Below are 21,231 nucleotides of genomic sequence, written 5' to 3' on the forward strand. Positions count from 1 at the left end.
CCGTGTCCCCGCCTGTGTAGCACCCCCAGCCCTTGGCTGAACAGCCTGCCAGCCATTGCAGAGCATTGAGGGACTCTTTCTAATGGTCCCATCGCTGTGGTGCCAATGGGCAGCTCCTTTCTGTGGGGGGCGGGACACCGTGGGGTGAGCAGGTTTCTCTCAGGTGGGTTGGGGCAGGGCGTGGGAGCCCTGGGCTACACTTTGATCAATGCAGAAACCCAAATAGACAAACGCTGCCACCGATTCCCCACGTGCCCCTGGGCAAGGCCCTGCCGCCCCGTGACCCCAGCCCAGCAGTGCCTAAGTCTCTGCTTGAGACCCAGGAAAGCCAGCACTTCTCTGCCCACAGCTGAACTTTGGGGTTTCCCTCCAATCCTCTCAGCCAGTCCGGGATCTTGAGAGGGTGAAAAAATCCTTTTGCCCTTTATAGCAATTAGTACCGCCTCCCCCCCATCCCCCCACAAGGACCTCCGCAGGCAGATCGTGGAGATGCGGCGAGCTCTCGGCCGGAAGGACCGGTCTGATCACCCAGGCTGACCTGCCGGCACAGAACTTCACCCCAAGATCCCTGCACCAAGCTCATGGCTCGGACTGGTCAGAGTAGAGCCCCCACATCCCTTGCACTCTGGGAATTCCCCTCACTGGTAGCCACTGCATCTTATTTCCCGTTTGAACTTGGCTGACTCCAGCTTCCAGGCGTTGGCTCGTTCTGCCTTTGTCTGATCTGTCCGTCTGTCATATGCAGTGTTGTTGTAGCCGTCTGGGTCTCAGGATATTAGAGAAACAAGGCGGGTGAGGTGATAGCTTTTATTGGGCCAACTTCCATTGGTGAGAGAGAGAAGCTTTTGAGCCATGCAGAGCTCGTCTTCAGGTCAGTCGATCTGTCTATCACATGGCTTTATTCTGCCAGCTTCCATGTCAAATCAAGAACAACAGCAAAGTTCCTAGTGAACTTCATGGAGTTTGTGGCACTTCTCCCTTTTTGGGGTGAAATCTCTGCTGGGGGAGGGCAAGATTAAATATCGTTAGTTCACCGTTATTAATGTATTTTCTTACCATGGATTTTCAGGGTTTGTTTGGGTTTGTGGTTTGGTCGGTCGGTGTGTGGGGGTAGAAGGGGTTTTGGTGTCAGGGTTGGGGGGTAGAATGGGGGCTGGGTTAGTGTCAGGGTTTGGGGGTTGAAGAGGGTGCCAGTGTAGGTTGTTGCAGGGAGTGTTGGGGTTTGGGGGCATGAGCGGGTGTCAGAGCTGGGAGGGTCATTCTCATGCGGGATAAGGCCTGTTAGAGGAGCGAGCTGTGTGGTGTCAGACTGCGATGGGGTGTACAAACCCCACGCTACAGAACAGGGGGTTAAGGGCTCAGCACAGCTCATGTTGCTGCGTGCCAGGGAGCAGCTGGAGGAAATGGCATGTCTGGGGGAGACGGCTCAGCCTTCCAGAGTCAGGTGTTCAAGTTCAACCGAGGTCAGCAGCCAAATCGGGGCCCATGTTGCTCATAAGCCACAATCTTCCTCGCCGAGGCTGGAAGTTCTGCACATCTGATGTCATGGTCAATGCGGAGAGGCCACAGAATGCATTGCTCAGCCCAGGTAAATCACCTGCCAATGACACGGCAGAAGGTCGAGTTCCTACAGAGCAAGAGGAACGTGCACCAGGCTTGCCCTGCCCAGATCACAGAGCATCTAGGAGAAGCTCGGCGGTTCTTTCGGTGGGTGCAGAGGTTGAGGGGAGCAGGAGCTGTGAGAGGCACAGACATTACACACCCAACGGCCCGGACAGGAGGTCTGTGTTAGTGAGCAAAGTGTGTGTGGCACCTGCACACGCACTTGGCAGACTTGGGTGTCGTTCTCAGACTAGGGCCCCACTTTTGTGTGAAAACTCCTTCCTTCCAATTGCACGTGCTGCTTATTTCCATTCGTTTGCAACTGCACCATGCTGCAAATGCATCCTCCTTGCACTGACCCCTGCCTCTTATGGACCAAATTGAGAGCGGGTGTTAGGGGAGCATCTCCCCAAAGCCCGTTACCCTCTTTCGAATAGTCTGACTCTGGCTGCCGTGTGCTGGGGTGGATTAGTTCTATAAAGGATTCTCTTGTGAGTGCTTCTAAACAAACTCCTCCTTGTAATCGGGCCACGTTTCCCTGTCTTGTCCGATGGCCAGTTAACACACCTCTGACAATGCTCTTATGATTCACCAGCGACCAGCGTCTCTCAGGCTGCAGTTACAATGGGCTTTGCTGCCAAAAACGTCGACCGCCTCTGCCCCCAGTGGGAAGCTAGTGCAGAGGAGGGCGTATTAAGCACCATGCTCAGTGCAGGTGCACACTGCACAGCAGTCTCCAATTGCCCTCCCCAGAGCTGCCATCGATGGCTCAGACCCTGCTAGGGGCAGGCGACAAAGGACAAGGGTTCACTGTCTCTGAACAAGTACCTCACTGATGCACACACTCACCCAGTCCCTCCCTGCAGGATCTGGCACCGCAAGCTCATGCCCTGGCCAGGAGGGTGGATTTCTGAAGCCATCCGAGGGACCCCCTGACTGTTAGAGAGTTGCCACCTGCCAGTGGCTGAGAGCTGGGAGTGAGAGAGCGTCTGAGAACCAAACCAGGGCTGGCTGGAGCTGCCCCAATGCCTCTCCCGCTAGGCAGCCGTGTTCTCCTTAAGCATGTTCTGTTTACGTTCATTGCAGCACTTCCTGCCTGCTCTGGAATGTCCTGCTATTGTGAGCCCCAGCTCCCTGCCAAGTCCTGCCTTGGGGACAGTTTCACAGGGTGAACGATAGGAATAGTCCTTGGGATCGAACCTCAGTAGTAACCGTTTAAAATGGGATGATGCAAACTCCTCCCGGCCCTCCTGCCCCTGTGGTGTGACCCAGTCTCCAGTGCGCTCGGCGCAGGGGCCCTCTGCGCAGTCTGGTTCTGCAGCAGGCGTGCTGCGTGTGCTCCGAGTGGGGTGTTTCCCTTTGCGGGGACTGGCCGAACATCCCAGTGCTGCTCTGTGCACTCGGGGCCTTGTCTGCACTCGCCTCTTTCCCTCCAATCTCCCGTCGTCACTGGCGCCGGCGCCGCTCTGCTGAGGGCAGCGGGGCGGGGGGGACTGCCTTAGAAAAACACCAGCAGCCTCCGATATTTTACCTTGTCCGGTGCCACACGGGGTTCACTGACACTGGTTGGAAGGTCTGGGGCCAGCCTGCCTCCAATTGGAAATGGTGCAAAATCAAGTGCAGACACCGCCTGCGGGCAGCACAGCGTCTACCGGCCTCTGCCCTGCACTAAACACCTGTGGAGCTACGGCAGGCGGGGCCACATTACGGCAAGGGGCTTCGATGCGCCGTCCTGGCTGGGGCAAGAGCTAAGCAACTTCTAGTCAATTCAAGGCATCACCAACTCTTGCAATTTTATCTCAAGTCTCGTGATAGTTGGCGTTTTTCTCGAAGTCCCCGCGCCTGGAACCAGGAGAATAAAACTCGGCCTTCACAGAAGAAAGGAGCCTGGTTCCAGAGTGGAGAGATGTGGAAAAATGTGGTCCGAGTGCAACCTCCGTGCTTGGACCCCAGAAAGCAAAGCCCCACTCCCACCCTGCAGTGTGTTATTTTTCAGAATCTCCTGATTGGAAGCCAGTCTCATGCTTTGGGGGCTGGACTCCTGGTTTTGGGATGTGTGGGGTTTCAATCGTTCCCAAGTGAAGTGTCTTGGGGCTTTGGACTGGATTCCCAAGGGGATTCCGGTCCCATTCCCTTCCGTGACCCTTAGCCAGTGGATAGCGCACCCATGTTCAGACCCCCCAGCTATGGACTACTGGCGGGTGGTCACTCTCAGGCTCTCCTGCTGAAGCTGCTTCACTTTGTATAATAATTCAGTATTCAGGGGAGCAGGAACTGGAGCCCAGGCTTGTCCCCCTCATCCCCAGCTCAGTGCCCCACCCACTGGGCTACAGAGTCATTCTCAGTGTCTCGCTCTGGCCCAAGGCCTGGGCAAGGATTTGATGCCATGTGGAACAGCGTCAACAAGCGAAGGTGAGAGGCCCGCACTGCGGCCTGGGGGTTGGGCTACTCACCCAGCAGGGGGCAGAGCTGGGCTCAAGTCCCTGTCTAGAGTGGGGATACCAGCGTGGTGAGTTCTCTAACCACTGGACTCAAGGGTGTCAGGGGGCACAGGACCCACCACCTCCTTGCCCTCCTCCAGGTCTGTGACTCTAGCCCTTCGTTCCTTTGCTTTTGTTAAAAATGCCCAAAACAAAACAAGGATGTTTCCAATTTGTTGACATTTTAAAAAAAAATCGGGTTTGGTTCGACCCAACGGGAGCCATGTGTCTGATGTGTCAAAACTGCCAGACAGTTATCGGCCCCGCGCTGCTGATCGCCTCCCCGAGAGCAGCTCCAAGCTCTGTGTGTGCTCTGAGACCAGTCTCTGCAGCAGGAGGATGACCATGGCTCTCTGGATAGGGAATGGTGCCTGGACATGCCATGGGACTGGGACCTGGGGCAGCCCAGGGCTAGCCACAATGAGGCATGCACCGACATTGGCACAGCACCAGTCTTGTGGCCCACCCAGCCCTTTGCCTCCTTCTAGCACTGATTTGCACTTTGGCACTGCCTTCTGTAGCACTTTCCATCCAAGGATCTCAAAGCACTTCACCAGCATTAATGAAGAAGCCCTCCCAGTGTGGTAGGTCAGTGCTACCCGCCTGGAGCAGCACATGTGTGACAGAACCGAGACTACAGCCTACACCTCCTAAGGCGTGAGTCTGTGATGTAACTGCTGGGCAACACTACACCCTGTATCAGGGGATGGGATGCTACAAAACTCTGCCTATGCGTAAAGCTCAACGGTACAGTAAAAAGCGGTCCCAGCCTGGGACTGGCACCCTGGTAAATTTCTGTCTGTCTGTCTGTCTGTCTGGAGTGCAGCAAATGCTCCTGCTTGTTTAGTCTGGCAGACCAGGGATCCGGGGAAGGGTGGAGCAGAGAAGAAACCTACTCTCATTTTGCACCCGCTCATTTAGACAGGGACATGGGCTGTAAATAGGCCTGGGGCTGGGGGCTGGCAGCTAGTTATCGTTCAAGGAATTAAAAAAAGAGAATTCCTACGGCAAGGGGCTTGTTTGTCTGCGGCGCTGGCTTGGCAGGGGCGGATCCCAGCTCTCCTGCCATGCAGCAGGAAACAGGAAGGTTTGTGCTCGCCCCCTCCTGCCTGCGCTCTGACGAGGGCTCATTAAGCAGCCCTATTTTCAAACTGAAGTTGCAGGCAACAAAGCTGGAGTTCACACACACTCCCCTCCACTCAGCAAACAGGCGCCAGCGTGCACCCGGCAGGGAGAGAAGCCTTCTGAGGTGTGTGGGGGACAAACCGGTGGGAGCTGCAGAGCCTCAGGCCCAGGTGCAGCGCAGCGGCTAAGGGGCGAGCGAACAGGTTCACCCTTCGCCTCGAGTCCATCTGCACCGACCGTCCCAGCGACTGGGAGAGCATGGCAGCACCGTGGATTGCACTGCAGAGGCTCCTGCTGGGCGCAGCCTTGCTGCAGCTGGAAGGTGAGTTCGTTCCCAGGGCCAGGCCCCTGGCACTGTCCTTGTGGCGGGTTATAGCCAGCAGGGCTGACCGGGGCAGGCAGGGACAGTCTGTTACTTTCCTTCTCCGCACTGTCTGTGAGTAAGATGGGAACCCCCTGCCTTAGAACTCCTGCTGGTGTCCTTGGAGGAGCGAGTGCTCGCACTGCCCGTGGCGAGCTATTTCCTACGGCTTGGAATTGCCTTTCCCCTGAGATCGGCACAAGAGAGCCGGGCAATGCGCAGTGGCCACCGGGTGTGGCCGGGGGAGGACAGTCTGCCAGGCTGGGGTTGTCTTGAACCCTATTTTATTGGAGGTTCTTTCCCATGTAGCACAGCTCCTGGGTCTGGCCCATCAGCCGGTTGCTGAGCAGCTCCGAACACCAGGGCAGACCAACCAGGGAAACACTGATTCCTTGGGACGGAGCTGTTGTCTTGCCTCTTTCCATTTCTTTTGTGCATCTCAAACTGCGAGTGCCTCGAGGTCAGAGGCTGCTCTTCTCTATCTGCATCGCTCTGTGTTCAGCTCAGGTGCCAATACTGGCAGCGCAGTGCTCTGAGCGCTGAGCTGGGGTGCAGCCGTGTCTGCCTGGGGTCGGCACAGACCCACCAGCCGGCTCAGTCTCTGCTCACAGAGGTGGCAAAGCTGCTTTTTGTCCCTTCACAGGCGGGTGAAGGAAGCATTGGAAACACTTAGACCGAGCGGTTCTGGAACTCTGAATAGGGACAATGCAGCTTTGAGTCACTGCAAATTATCCTCTTTCACACGGGCTCGAAACGTTCCCAGCGGCCAAGCTCCCACCGCTGTCCTGGCTGGTGTCGCTGAGCATTCGCTCCAGGGGTCGGACCCTGCAGCTACTGTACAGAACGGAGAGTAATTCCCAGACAAAAGCGCCTTCATTTCCTGCAGTTAGGGCTGTAAACAGGAATCAGGAGCGAGACGGGAAAGAAAGCAGAATGCAGCATTGGTGTGTTTTAAAATAACATAAACAGCTGAAAAGGAGGAAATTCAAAGTTAATGTTACACAGAGACGCACACACACAAACCTACAACAACATGGAAATGCTGAGTCCAATACCCTTAACTCTGCCCTTGTAGTGCCGGCACCTCATATAAGGCAAGTGCTTCCCAAATTTTTCATTCTTGCAGCCTCCTCGTCACCCATTGCTGGTGTGGCCGGGCTCTACTGAATCCCACGCCGTGTGGTGAACACACCCAGACCAGCCCTGGTGCATATAGCAGCCTGCTCATGTTCTGCAGCAGAATGCAATAACAAATGTAACATTTCACCTTCTGCCATTTGTCTGATGCTCCTGGTTCTGTTCCCGCCACCCTTGTTCATGCCAAGCTCCCTACTCTTAAGACAGTCCCTGGGACACCAGGCCTTGTAGTGTTGTCTGAGTTTTACCCGGACACTCCGGTTTTTGGCTTCTGTGTCCAGGTGCCATTTAGGGTTGCCAGGTTTCGACCAGAAAGGCCAGTTGAAAAGGGGACCTGGCAGTGTCCAGTCAGATGTACTGACCGGACACCAAAAGTCTGGTTACCACGGGGGGGGGGGCAGGCGCCAGGTCATTAACCTGTGCCAGTCCCTGCTCAGCCAGGGCCACCTCCTACCTGCAAGCAGGCTCTTTGTCAGGCTGCAGCAGCTCCTGTCCAAGCCCCGGAGCAGAGAGAGCCAAGCGATGAGGGGAGAGGGAGAGGAGTGAGCCACGGGGGCGGGACCTTGGAAGAAGAGGCAGAGAAGGGGTGGGGCCTGGGGGAAGAGGCAGAGAAGGGGCATGGCTTTGGGGGAAGAGGTGGTGCAAGGGCGGGGCCTTGGGAGGAAGAAGTGGGGAGAGGGGCTTCGGGGGCCAGTTACCAGCAATTGGAAAGGTGGCAACAACCCTACAAGGGGCTTTCTGGATAATGGGATCTGTCAGTGGATAGCTGGAAGTTGATAGTAATTAATATAAATTAGAAGTTAGGAACTGTAGTAAATCGATAAGGGAAGCAAAGGGACACAAGGAAAAATCTATGGCCAGCAGAGTTAAGAACAATCAATATAGGCTTACAGAAAATGGATCCTGTCAAACTAACAATATCTTTTTTTGATGAGACTGCAAGTGATAAAGGTAACAGTGGTCATGGGATATACTTAGACTTCTGTAATGCATTTCACTTGGCACCACACAACATTTTGATTAGAAAACTAAAACAATTTACAATTAACATGGCACATATTAAATGGATTAAAAGCTGGCTATCTGATAAGTCTCAAAATGTAACTGTAAACAGGGAATCATCATCAACTGGGTATGTTTCTAGTGGGGTCCCGCAAGGTTCGGTTCTTGGCCCAACACTATTTAACATTTTTATCAATGACCTGGAAGAAAACATAAAATCATCACTGATAAAGTTTTCAGATGGCACAGAAATTGGGGGAGTGATAAATAATGAAAAGGACAGGTCACTGATTCAGTGTGGTCTGATCACTTGGTAAGCTAGGTGCAAGCAAACAATATACATTGTAATACAACTAAATGTAAATGTGAGCATTTAGGAATCAAGACGGTAGGCCATACTTACAGGATGACTCTGTCCTGGGAAGCAGTGACTCTGAAAAATATTTGGGGGTCTTGGTGGATAAGGGGGAAGGATAGCTCAGTGGTTTGAGCATTGGCCTGCTAAACCCAGGGTTATGAGTTCAATCCTTGAGGGGGCCATTTAGGGATCTGGGGCATAAATCTGTCTGGGGATTGGTCCCCCTTTGAGCAGGGGGTTGGACTAGATGACCTCCTAAGGTCCCTTCTAACCCTGGTATTCTATGAATCAGCTGAACATGAGCTGTGGCCAAAGAGCTAATGCGATCCTGGGATGCATAAACTGGAATCTCAAGTAGGATTAGAGAAGTTATTTGGCACTGGTGCTACTGCTGCTAAAGTCCTGTGTCCAGTTCTGTGCTCACAATTCAAGAAGGATGGTGATAAATTGGAGAGGGGTCAGAGAGGAGCCACCAGAATGATTAAAGGATTAGAAAACCTGCCTTATAGTGAGAGACTCAAAGAGCTCAGTCTATTTAGCTTAACAAAGAAGGTTAAGGGGTGACTTGATCACAGTCTATAGGTACCTACATGGGGAGGAACAAACATTTACTAATGGGCTCTTCAGTCTAGCAGAGAAAGGTCTAATGTGATCCAATGGCTGGCAGCTAAAGCTAGACAAATTCGGATTGGAAATGAGGCGTGAGTTTTTAACGGTGAGAGTAATTAACCTTTGGAACAATTTACCAAGGATCGTGGTGGATTCTCCCTCACTGACAAGTGACAATGTTGAAATCAAGATGGGCTGTTTTTCTCAAAGCTCTGCCCTAGGGATTATTTGGGGCAGGTGTCTGGCCTGTGCTGTACAGGAGGTCAGACTAGCTGTAGCCGTGTTGGTCCCGAGATGGGTTGTAATGGTTTGTGCTACCCCGCATGGGTTCTGGTGAGGGGTACATGTACATCATGAAACGAGCTCTCTGGTGACCTGCTGACAACAGCCGCCCCAGTGCTGTTCAGACACGACCCCACGGGCAGTGAGGCCAGGCCCCTAGCCTCGCTGTAACCCTGCCCTGGCTGGGCTGACGCCAGGGGGTGGGTCCGGGACGCGTCCTTGCGTTGTGTCAGGAGGGGCCTGTGCTCCTGGGGAGGGATCTCACCCAGGGATCAATGGCCCCTGGTTTGTTTTCTGGAGCCTCCCCCCGTGCTCTGGTTCTGTGGGGCCGTGCGCCATTCACTGCCTGTCAGGGCTTTTCTCCAGGCAGGACAATGCTGCGATTGTGCAGCCCTGCTCCCAGGGCGGGTCACTTTCTGCAGACACATTCACATGGAAAAGTTCCGTGACAAAGAGGGAAGGAGAGAAAAGCTGGAGGCGAGGGGGGGGGATGGACACCAGCCCCCAGGGGAGAGCACCCTCAGCCAGGGACTCCGCACAGCCGCTGAGGAGTGCAGCTCCCATTTGGAAACCAGGACTCGCTGGTCACAAACCCCGTCCTGGCCACTCTCTGACACTTGACTTGCCATTTTCAGAGCAGTTTTGCTTCCACGGAGCTCGGGCCCAGCAGAGAGAGGATGGCAGCCCCAGGCCAGCCGGGCGGGGAGGGCCTGGGCCTGTCCAGTGAACTACACAAGCCCCATGCCTTGAGCTCCCCCTCCGGCCCAGCTCGCCGCGAAGCCTCTGTCTGTTCTCCTTCTGCAATAGCATTTGGGGCATATGTAGCGCATGACGGCAGTGGGGCCACTGACTGTCCCAGGCACAGCGCAGTGTTGTCCCAGCAATACCACGCGGCTCCCCGACACCAGCCCAGGCCCCAGGACAGCCACACGGGCCAGGGAGCCCACTGCAAGCCGCGTCCACTGCATGCGAACCAGACACTGTCGGATGGAGGAGAGGGGCTAAGAGGCCGTGGGGTGCTGAGCGGAGGAAGGGACTGGTGCTCCAGGAGCTCAACCATTGGCTTGGGGTGCTAAGTGCTACTCCCGGGGCTGGCAGAGTCACTCTGTTAGCCTTTCTGAGTGCTAGTTTCCTGACCGTCCCCGGGGAAGGGGATTGACATGCAGCGCCTCCTGGGCTGCCTGTACTTAGCAAAGGGTTGTTAAGGGCAGTAGGTGTCAGCGGCAGGAATGGAGCCCATTGCTGGCCCCTGTGCTGGGCCCTGTCCACTAGACCATGCTGCCCCCAGGCCCCTAGCACTGGGCAGGGGCAGTGCACGTGGGTTTGTTCCCACCCACTGTGAACGCTTTCCAACCTCCCCATTCTGCAGAAAATCAAAACTTCATTAAAGGAACTAGCAAAAACCTGCTCAACTTTAGGGGTGGGGCTGTGACCATGGATGCGAACAGCGCCACCTGCTGGCTAAACACCCTCATTCACTGCACTCACATCACATACTGCTACTCACCGGGGAGCCCATGCCTTGGGACAAGGGGCTGCCCTCCAGCTACCCAGCCAGCAGAGGGGGAGAGGAGATGCTTCTTGCCCAGAGGCAGAGAGGAGGCCAGCAGCAATGGGCAAAGGACAGCAGTTCCCCCCCAGCCTCAGCCCCCTCCCAGGCCAGCGCCTCTCTGCGATGTAGGGACTACTCTACAACAAAGCCGCACCTGGATCTGTGCGAGAGGGGGCAGAGACTATAGAACAGTAGGAAGGCAGCAGCGGTGCTGGCTTTCCCCAAGGTGGGAGCTGCAGCCCCAGAGGTGGTGACCACTGTCCAGCATCACCATGTCCTACTCACCCCCTGGTGACAGCCCAGCCAGGGCAGGGTTACAGCGAGGCTGGGGCCTGGCCTCACTGCCCGCGGGGTGGTGTCTGAACAGCACTGGGGCGGCTGGTCTCCCAGCTGGTGTGACTCAGCATTGCTCCAGTGGGGCTAGCGAGCCGCCGGCAGCCCAGGAACTGGTGTGTATGACTTGCATGGCTGTAGCTAATTCCGGGCAGGGGAGAGCCGGCCCTCTTGTGCATCGCTCTTTTTTCTGTGCCAGTGGCCAGTGGACCTAGTGCTAATGGGAGCAGAGACAGAGGCTTTGCTGCCTGGCTTGTCCGTGCAAAGGGAAACCAGCCAGAGGGAAGCTGGGGAGGTGTTAGAGATGGCCACAGACAGCACTGTCAGGTGGGGACTCCCCATGCTAATGCTGGGTTTTAACTCCCACCCAGGACTCGCTCCAACACCGTTCTCAGCTGTATCAGCAGCAGTCACCTTGGTCGGCCACACACAGCCCCAGCGGCCCCAGCCACCGTTCAGGCACAGAATCATAGAATCATAGAATATCAGGATTGGAAGGGACCTCAGGAGGTCATCTAGTCCAACCCCCTGCTCAAAGTAGGACCAATCCCCAACTAACTCATCCCAGCCAGGGCTTCGTCAAGCCTGACCTTGAAAACCTCTAAGGAAGGAGATTCCACCACCTCCCTAGGTAACCCATTCCAGTGTTTCACCACCCTCCTAGTGAAAATATTTTTCCTAATATCCAACCGAAACCTCCCCCACTGCAACTTGAGACCATTACTTCTTGTTCTGTCATCTGCTACCACTGAGAACATCTGCTACCTCTTTGAAACCCCCCTTCAGGTAGTTGAAAGCAGCTATCAAATCATAAGAACGGCCATACTGGGTCAGACCAAAGGTCCATCAAGCCCAGTATCCTGTCCTCTGACAGTGGCCAATGGCAGGTGCCCCAAAGGGAATGAACAGACAGGTTATCATCAAGTGATCCATCCCCTGTCGCCCATTCCCAGCTTCTGGCAAACAGAGGCTAGGGACACCATTCCTGCCCATCCTGGCTAATAGCCATTGATGGACCTATCTAGCTCCCTTTTGAACCCCATTAAAGTATTGGCCTTCACAACACCCTCTGGCAAGGAGTTCCAGAGGTTGACAGTGTGTTGCGTGAAAAAATACTTTCTTGTGTTTGTTTTAAACCTGCTACCTATTAATTTCATTTGGTGGCCCCTTGTTCTTGTATTATGAGGAGTAAATAACACTTCCTTATTTGCTTTCTCTATACCACTCATGATTTTATAGACCTCTATCATATCCCCCCTTAGTCGCCTCTTTTCCAAGCTGAAAAGTCCCAGTCTATTAATCTCTCCTCATACGGAAGCCGTTCTATATCCCTAATCATTTTTGTTGCCCTTTTCTGAACCTTTTCCAATTTAAATATATATTTTTTGAGATGGGGCGACCACATCTGCATGCAGTATTCAAGGTGTGGGCGTACCATGGATTTATATAGAGGCAATATGATATTTTCTGTCTTATTATCTATCCCTTTCTTGATGATTCCCAACATTCTGTTCACTTTTTTGACTGCCATTGCACATTGAGTGGATGATTTCAGAGAACTCTCCACAATGACTCCAAGATCTTTTTCTTGAGTCGCCCAGTTTTGTGAGATCCTTTTGTAGCTCTTCGCAGTCTGCCTGGAACTTAACTATCTTGAGTAGTTTTGTATCATCTGCAAACTTTGCCACCTCACTGTTTACCCCTTTTTCCAGATCGTTTATGAATATGGTAAATAGGAATATGTTAAATAAGACTGTCCCCTGGGGGACACGACTATTTACCTCTCTCCGGTCTGAAAACTGACCATTTATTCCTACCCTTTGTTTCCTATCTTTTAACCAGTTACCAATCCAAGAGAGAACCTTCCCTCTTATCCAATGACAGCTTATTTTGCTTAAGACCCTTTGGTGAGGGACCTTGTCAATGGCTTTCTGAAAATCCAAGTACACTATATCCACTGGATCTCCTTTGTCCAAATGCTTGTTGACTCCCTCAAAGAATTCTAGTAGATTGGTAAGGCATGATTTCCCTTTACAAATACCATGTTGACTATTTCCCAATAAATTATGTTTATCTATGTGTCTGACAATTTTGTTCTTTACGATATTTTCAACAAATTTGCCCGGTACTGAAGTGAGGCTTACTGGCCTGTAGTTGCCGGGATCACCTCTGGAGCCTTTTTAAAAATTGGCGTCACATTAGCTATCCCCCAGTCATTTGGTACAGAAGCTGATTTAAATGATAGGTTACAGATGACAGTTAGTAGTCCTGCAATTTCACATTTGAGTTCCTTCAGAACTCTTGGGTGGATACCATCAGGTCCTGGAGACTTATTACTGTAAAACCGCCTCTAATGACACCTCAATTTGGGACAGTTCCTCAGATCTATCATCCAAAAAGAATGGCTCAGGTTTGGGAATTTCCTTCACATCCTCAACAGTGAAGACTGATGCAAAGAATTCATTTAGTTTCTCCTCAATGCCCTTATCATCTTTGAGTGCTCCTTTAGCATCTCGATCGTCCAGTGGCCTCACTGGTTGTTTAGCAGGCTTCCTGCTTCTGATGTATTTAAAAGATTTTTTGTTATTTCTTTTGGAGTCTTTGGCTAGCTGTTCTTCAAATTCCTTTTTGGTCTTTCTAATTATATGATTACACTTCATTTGCCAGAGTTTATGCTCTTTTCTATTTTCGTCATTACGATTTATCTTCCACTTTTTAAAGGATCCCTTTTTGCCTCTCCCTGCTTCTTTTACTTTGTTGTTTAGCCACGGTGGCACTTTTTTGGTTCTCTTACTATGTTTTTTCATTTGGGGTATACATTTAAGTTGAGCCTCTATTATGGTGTCTTTAAAAAGTTTCCACGCAGCTTGCAGTGATTCACTTTTGGCGCTGTACCTTTTAATTTCTGTTTAACTAACCTCCTCATTTTTGTGTAGTTCCCCTTTCTGAGATTAAATGCTACAGTGTTGGGCCACTGTGGAGTTTTCCCCGCCACAGGGATGTTAAATGTAATTATATTATGGTCACTATTACCAAGCGGTCCAGCTATATTCACCTCTTGGACCTGACCCTGTGCTCCACTTAGGACTAAATCAAGAATTGCCTCTCCCCTTGTGGGTTCCAGGACTAGCTGCTCCAAGAAGCAGTCATTTAAGGTGTCAAGAAACTTTATCGCTGCATCCCGTCCTGAGGTGATATGTACCCAGTCAATATGGGAATAGTTGAAATCCCCCATTATTATTATTTGCTTTTTTATTTTAATAGCCTCTCTAATCTCCCTGGTCAGGTGGTCTGTACTATAGCCCTATTGCTATATTCTTATTTTTCAAGCATTTAATTACTATCCATAGAGATTCTATAGTACAATTTAGTTCATTTAAGATTTTTACTTCATTTGATTCTACGCTTTCTTTCACATATAGTGCCACTCCCCCACCAGCACCATCTGTTCTGTCCTTCCGATATATTTTGTACCCTGAATCCCCCCTCATTCTTCTCTTCTGCAGACTAAACAATCCCAGTTCCCTCAATCTCTCCTCATAAGTCATGTGCTCCGGCCCCCTAATCATTTTTGTTGCCCTCCACTGGACTCTTTCCAATTTTTCCACATCCTTCTTGTAGTGTGGGGCCCAAAACTGGACACAGCACTCCAGATGAGGCCTCACCAATGCCGAATAGAGGGGAATGATCACGTCCCTCGATCTGCTGGTAATGCTCCTACTTATACAGCCCAAAATGCTGTTAGCTTTCTTGGCAACAAGGGCACACTGCTGACTCATATCCAGCTTCTCGTCCACTGTAACCCCTAGGTCCTTTTCTGTAGAACTGCTGCCTAGCTGCTCGGTTTCTAGTCTGTAGCAGTGAATGGGATTCTTCGTCCTAAGTGCAGGACTCTGCATTTGTCCTTGTTGAACCTCATCAGGTTTTTTTTGGCCCAATCCTCTAATTTGTCTAGGTCCCTCTGTATCCTATCCCTACCCTCCAGCGTATCTACCACTCCTCCCTGTTTAGTGTCATCTGCAAACTTGCTGAGGGTGCAATCCATGCCATCCTCCAGATCATTAATGAAGATATTGAACAAAACCGGCCCCAGGACCGACCCTTGGGGCACTCCGCTTGATACCGGCTGCCAACTAGACATGGAGCCATTGATCACTACCCCTTGAGCCCGACCATCTAGCCAGCTTTCTGTCCACCTTATAGTCCATTCATCCAGCCCATACTTCTTTAACTTGCTGGCAAGAATACTGTGGGAGACCATATCAAAAGCTTTGCTAAAGTCAAGGAATAACACATCCACTGCTTTCCCCTCATCCACAGAGCCAGTTATCTCATCATAGAAGGCAATTAGGTTAGTCAAGCATGACTTGCCCTTGGTGAATCCATGCTGACTGTTCCTGATCACTTTCCTCTTCTCGAAGTGCTTTAAAATGGATTCCTTGAGGACCTGCTCCATGATTTTTCCAGGGACTGAGGTGAGGCTGACTGGCCTGGCATCTCCTTCCCCTGGATCTGTGGCTGAGTCCTCTGTGCAGCATGGTGGGCTCACGGGACCAAGAGCTCAGGCTGCTTCTTGGGCTTGTTCCCCCAGCCAGAGCGCCAATTCTCCAATTGTCTTAGATTGTCTTAGATTATTGTGTCCAGTTTTTGTTCAACATCTTTATTATGATCTGGAGGATGGGATGGATTGCACCCTCAGCAAGTTCGCAGATGACACTAAGCTGGGGGGAGTGGTAGATACAATGGAGGGTAGGGATAGGGTCCAGAGGGACCTAGACACATTGGAGGATTGGGCCAAAAGAAATCTGATGCGGTTCAACAAGGACAAGTGCAGAGTCCTGTCATGACCCGGTCTGTGGTGTTTCGATCCCTTTGGGCCAAAGAGAAGTGATCAATGACAGTTGCGCTGTAACCCTGCCCCTTGGGCCAGTGTCCAGCGAATGGGAGTGGAGCCTGCCTGGCGACGCCCAGCATCAGATGGGGTTTCCTGTGCTTTACTTAGCTTGGAAGTTCTTTGGGGCAGGGACTGTCTTTTTGTTCTGTTTCCACAGCCCCTAGCATGCTGGGGCTCAGGCCCAGGGCTGGGGTTCCTAGGTCCATAGGCGCCAACTCCATGGTTGCTCTGGGGCTGGACCACCCAGAGGAAAAAAAATAGTGGGTGCTCAGCACCCACCAGCCCCCTGACCATCAGCTCTTTGGTGGGCCCACCTATCAGCTGTTCGGCAGCGGGTGTGGGGCAGGAAGAGGCGGAGCAAGGGTGGGGCCTTGGAGGAAGGGCCAGAATGGAGGCAGGGCCTTGGAGCAGAGCAGGGGTGGAAAACCCACCCAGAAAGAAGAAAGTCAGCGCCTAGGCCTAGGTCTATGGCAATGCAAACAGTAATACTGTTAATAATTAATATCCTGCTTCTGCAGGACTGTAGGGGCCTGGGGGTAAGATGGTGGGAATTGTTCTCCTTCAGGGGCCCACCTGGAAATGACAGTTTGTCACCAGAGATTAGCTCAGGCAGCAGCCATCTTCCATAGAAATGCTGGAGCTGAGCTGGAGGAGGGTCGGGGGACGTTTGGTTGCTGGGATCTCAGAATCTAAACCCAGCTGAGCCACTCAGTCTAGCCCCTGGAAACACCTCAAAGAGCGGCTTTAGAAAGGGTGTAAGAGAATGACTGGCCGGGGCTTCCCACTGGTGATAGTGAGGCTGTGATGTGACGTGGGGTGGCAGCGTGATGGGGGAGGATGCAGCGAAAGAGAAGTTGGATGATGTCATGTTCTGCCATTTTATCCCTAGGGTCAAAGTCCCATTCTGAGGAGTTCCCGCCCTACATCATTGATCACCCAACAGACTTGGTGGTTCGTTGGGACCAGCCTGCCACCCTGAACTGCCGCGTGGCAGGGAGCCCGGCACCCACTATTGAGTGGTACCGCAATGGGGAGTATGTGGAAACGAGCAAAGACAACGTTTATTCCCAGCGCACCCTTCTGCCCGATGGGTCGCTCTTCTTCCTCCGCCTCAACCAGCGGAAGGGCCAGTCCGACGAAGGGGTGTACACCTGTGTAGCCACGAACCACCTGGGCACAGCCAGCAGCAAGAACGCATCCCTGTACATTGCCGGTAAGGCGTTAGGAGCTGCTCACTGGATTGAGTGCCTGGAAATGGCCGTGCTTACTGGGCAGCCGAGAGATTTGACTTTGCTTTCGGTGCTTTGCTGAGCCTGCTAACAATGGAGGGGAGGGATAGCTCAGTGGTTTAAGCATTGGCCTGCTAAACCCAGGGTTGTGAGCCCAATCCTTAAGGGGGCAATTTGGGGATTGGTCCTCCCTTGAGCAGGGGGTTGGACTAGATGACCTACTGAGGTCCCTTCCAACCCTGATATTCTATGAATACACAGCTTTCCCCCAGCTCTTTGATTTAACAAATCAGCTGGGGAACAAACAATATTAACCCATGATGCATCAGTGAAAGAGGATAAATAACGCCAGCAGCAATTTCCCATGTCCCACTCAGGGGTAGCCACAGGGGGCCTAATCTGAATGGCGCTGAGCACTCTCAACTTCTACTGAAGTAGAGTTGGGCCCATCAAGAGTTTTCACACAAGAAATGAAGCGAAAGCCGGAAATTGAGAGTCCTGGGTGGTAGGTAGCTTCAATGCAGCCTCTTAGCCCCTGCTCAGGCTGAGTCACACAGATATGTTGAGAGGTCCCCATGTCACCACTATGAGACACCGGGGTAGCCTCCTGCATGCCAGCTCCCTAAAGCATAGCCTTCCAAGTATGCCCTTGCACTGGGCTTTGGTTGGAGAAGAGGACTGTATCGACTGAAGGGTACTTCTCTTTGTCTGGTCTGTGCTCGGATGGGAAGGCAAATGAGCCAATTTCCTGCAGTATCTGGAGCTCTGGCCCAGGCACTGCCATCTGGTACGTTGTCTCTCTGTCCGGAACCTGAGTAAAACTCAGGGAGACGCTCATTGCAACTGGACTGGGAAGAATGTGCTGAAACTCCACAGGCAACTCGCCTGCTATTTATAAGGTAACTTTCCAAGGCCTCCATGCCATGGGGATGATGGTTATTCACTCAGTGCCCGCTGAGTGGGAGACGCTTTGCAGATCAGTAGGAAGTAGAGCGGAGTGACTAATGAATTTTTTGGTTTGGGGGCTGTCATGGCTGATTCCCCACTCTGGCACTTCGAGTGCAGAAGGTGGTGGCCCGCAAGGATTCTAAAAATTAATACTGGCCACTCCAGGCTTGTATTAAACTCCCGAGGTTGGGACTTGTTGGGACCTTGGATGGGTAGATATTGCCACTACCCAAGTGCAAAAAAACCCCTTTGGACCCAGGAAGGCGCACTTGGGAATTTCTCGCTGTGGGGTACCCTCAAGCCCTTTCACCCCCACCCCCCTTCCAGGGAAGAGCTGAGAAAGAAAACAAAGGAAATCAGCTGTTGCCACCAGCTGATTAACAACATCTGCACAAACCTCCTAGGACACAAAAACTCAATCGTGTTCTCAAAAAAGGTCAATTTTATTAAAAACAAAAAGAAAGAAAATACATCTGGAACTTAGGCTATTGCTAGATTTAAAAAGAGCAAATATAATAATTAAACATCAAAATGGTTTTCTTGAGGTCCAGCTTAATGGTTGCAAGCAAAACAAAAGCAGTTGGGGGTTAGGAGTCCACAAGCCAGTAAGAAATAAAAGAAATAACCCTAATCGCATCTTCCTAGATATTCCCTGATTTACTTACATATCTGGGGTTTCAGATAAGTAATTCCTAGGTATGATTTGATGATTTTTCGTACCTGGTTTAGCTTCTTACAGCATCGCTGCTCTGTGTCTCCTCTCTCCGGAGAACAACAACAGACAGACAAAGGGAAAGTTTTTTCCCAATTTTAAAAAGTTCTAGCCCTCCCATTGGCTCTTTTGGTCAGGTGCCCACTCCCTCCCTTTTACCTATGATTTTTTTTAACCCTTTACAGGTAAAGCAAGTAGAGAACAGCTACTAACAGGGAGTAGTAGCTCCCTGGCTGGCTGGGTGTCCATAAAAGGGAGCTACCCCCCCTTTATTTATCATACCCTGTGCCCCCCGGCCCCAATTCCAGCATCACGTTGGTCATTGTCTGTCATGTGTTGAAGCTCAGCTGGCTCCAGGCTTCCTGCAATGGGATAAAGTGACCTGGACTTTCTCATCGTCACTGACCTGGCAGGTGAAATCCTGGAGGACAATCCCTGCTCTGGGCCAGATGAGCTGCACATGCTTGCTGCTCCCCTGCCGCACGCTCGCTGCTCCCTCACTGCATGTCTGCTGCCTGAACCCCCATGTAAGGGAGCTGTCTGCATTTTTGGCAGCTGCAGCTCTGGACTGTAGCAGCCGGTCCCGCCTCTGCCCTCCCCCCACAATATTTCCTCTTGCAAGGGTTGCTCAGCACAAGAACTCACATTTCATTAGTGATGCAATGCAATCCTCTCTGCTGGGCAGGCCCAGAGCCTTTCCAATTAACACTTCGTTACCGATCAGGCTCCATTAAGTCTCTGGTTCCCACAGCTCAGACCAGGGCCCTGTCCTGGTGTCGGTGGGTTATAAATACACCTCTACCTCGATATAACGCTGTCCTCGGGAGCCAAAAAATCTTACCGCGTTATAGGTGAAACCGCGTTATACTGAACTTGCTTTGATCCACCGGAGCGCTGCTTTACCGCGTTATATCCGAATTCGTGTTATATCGGGTCGCGTTATATCGAGGTAGAGGTGTATTCATACGGGTAAACCTGGTTTGGGAGATGCTTTTATTAGCAACACTAATGAAGCCCTGGGTAAAGTCCTGGCTTGTTGTATGACGTGCTGGCCTGATCCACTTCCTCCTCCTCTGCCGGCACAGGCATGAGAGGAGCTTTCAGAGCCCTTGCTGGAGCTGGGGCTGGTGTGGCACTGCCAGAACTCGGGGGTGTTGTCAGATGTTTTCGGTGTGGTGCTCTGCTCTGTTCAATGTTGATATCGATCGGCTGCGTGCGTGTGTTCCCTCTGTGTGCTGCCCCAGCTCTGCGCAGATCGCTGACACAGCAGACCCCGAGAGAACCCCCAATGACCACAGACTCTAGTAAGGTACGAAGGCACGTCGGCCGGGTTTATTGCCTTTAGAGATACACAGTCTCCAGCTCCCGCGCAAATGAAGTCCGAGGTGCTGCTAAGGTGCGGCTAGCCAGTACATATGTGCTCCCTTGACAATGGACTCAGCTCAGTCAGTGGCGGGACTTTTCACTGCCCCCTAGGCCGGACAAAGATATTCACTCAGGGATGCATTCTTATACACAGATACAAACAAGTTACACATCACTCCTGACGTATTGAGGTGCAACCCCTCTACGCAGCAAGGTACAACCCCTCTACGTAGTAAGGTGCCGCCTCGCACCTTGTACATGTTGGTTCGAACAAAACAACTCTATCCATCATATTCCCCTTTTGGCCCTGTCATTGGGATGGGTCAACTTGTTCCTGGTTATATGTGGAATGTACAAGTATTGGAGCATTCTGATATCTAGTGTTTAGTACCTTTAGGTATGTATCTTCTTGCAGCATCAGCCCTTTCCTTGCCAGCTTTTGTGAGCAGGGCCTTCCTCTAGTTCACAGCTTAACTTTGCTTATGTTAGCAAAGTCTTGACTATTACTTTAGTTCAGGCCTTAGGCCTCATACCGGGCCTCTGATACCAAGGTTTATATCTTAGGGCCTCCTCTTACTAGAGGGGGGGGGAGCCAGGGGCCATAACCATATGGGTGTAGTTTGGGGGGGCAACGCCATCCTTTCTGCCCTCCAAACTATGCCCATGTTAAAAAGTGGGGTGCATGGCCTCCTGAAACCCCCCCCCCCGGTTCCAGTGCTGGTGGCTCTCCACTTCTACAAAGGTTCTGGTGCCCTTGGCTAAGGCTTCATGGTCCTGTCCGTGGATGAGGGGGATCTGAACCCAGCTTCCAGAGGGTCCGTGGGACTCATGGTCTGAGCCAGTCACTTTGGAACACAGGAGCTGCCAGACGGGATCAAACCAGGCTGCCTGGTGGACCTTGTGTGGGAAAAGGAGAGTCAAATTCAGATGGGGACTCAGCACTCCCCTTGTTTATTTGTGGTGAGCAACAGAGCACCTGAAACCCCTGCAGCTTAGCTGGGCACTGCCAGACTCTGAGCCCGGAACGAAAATCCAGCCATGGGAAAGGAGAAGTAAGGGGAAGCTCGTCTTTTACTCCTTCTGTTCACGGGAGGGTGCCACGGATCTACCCGGCCTCACCCAAGAACAGGCAAAACACAGCCTGTGTGGAAGATCTGATTGCGTATCAGTGCTGGGTGACTGCACCGGCCCCTCCCTGCAGGTGTTCGGCACAGTGTCTGCACTGCCAAGGCGCTGTTGTAA

At 52.0% G+C, this 21,231-nt stretch overlaps 1 protein-coding gene across 1 annotated transcript in view; it reads left to right on the top strand.

The window, feature by feature from the left end:
- The first annotated feature begins 5,263 nt into the window (after positions 1 to 5,263).
- ROBO4 (roundabout guidance receptor 4) overlaps positions 5,264 to 21,231 on the top strand; it is a 71,354-nt gene continuing 55,386 nt past the window's right edge. The window contains exons 1-2 of the mRNA XM_029912893.1: positions 5,264 to 5,529; positions 16,625 to 16,948. Coding sequence (XP_029768753.1) covers positions 5,466 to 5,529; positions 16,625 to 16,948 — 388 coding nt within the window. The 5' untranslated portion in view covers positions 5,264 to 5,465. The remainder of the gene's footprint in view (positions 5,530 to 16,624; positions 16,949 to 21,231) is intronic.

Source organism: Terrapene carolina, unplaced genomic scaffold (genome assembly GCF_002925995.2).
Source record: "Terrapene carolina triunguis isolate 2854851 unplaced genomic scaffold, T_m_triunguis-2.0 Scaffold374, whole genome shotgun sequence".
NCBI classification, from domain to species: Eukaryota; Metazoa; Chordata; order Testudines; family Emydidae; genus Terrapene; species Terrapene triunguis.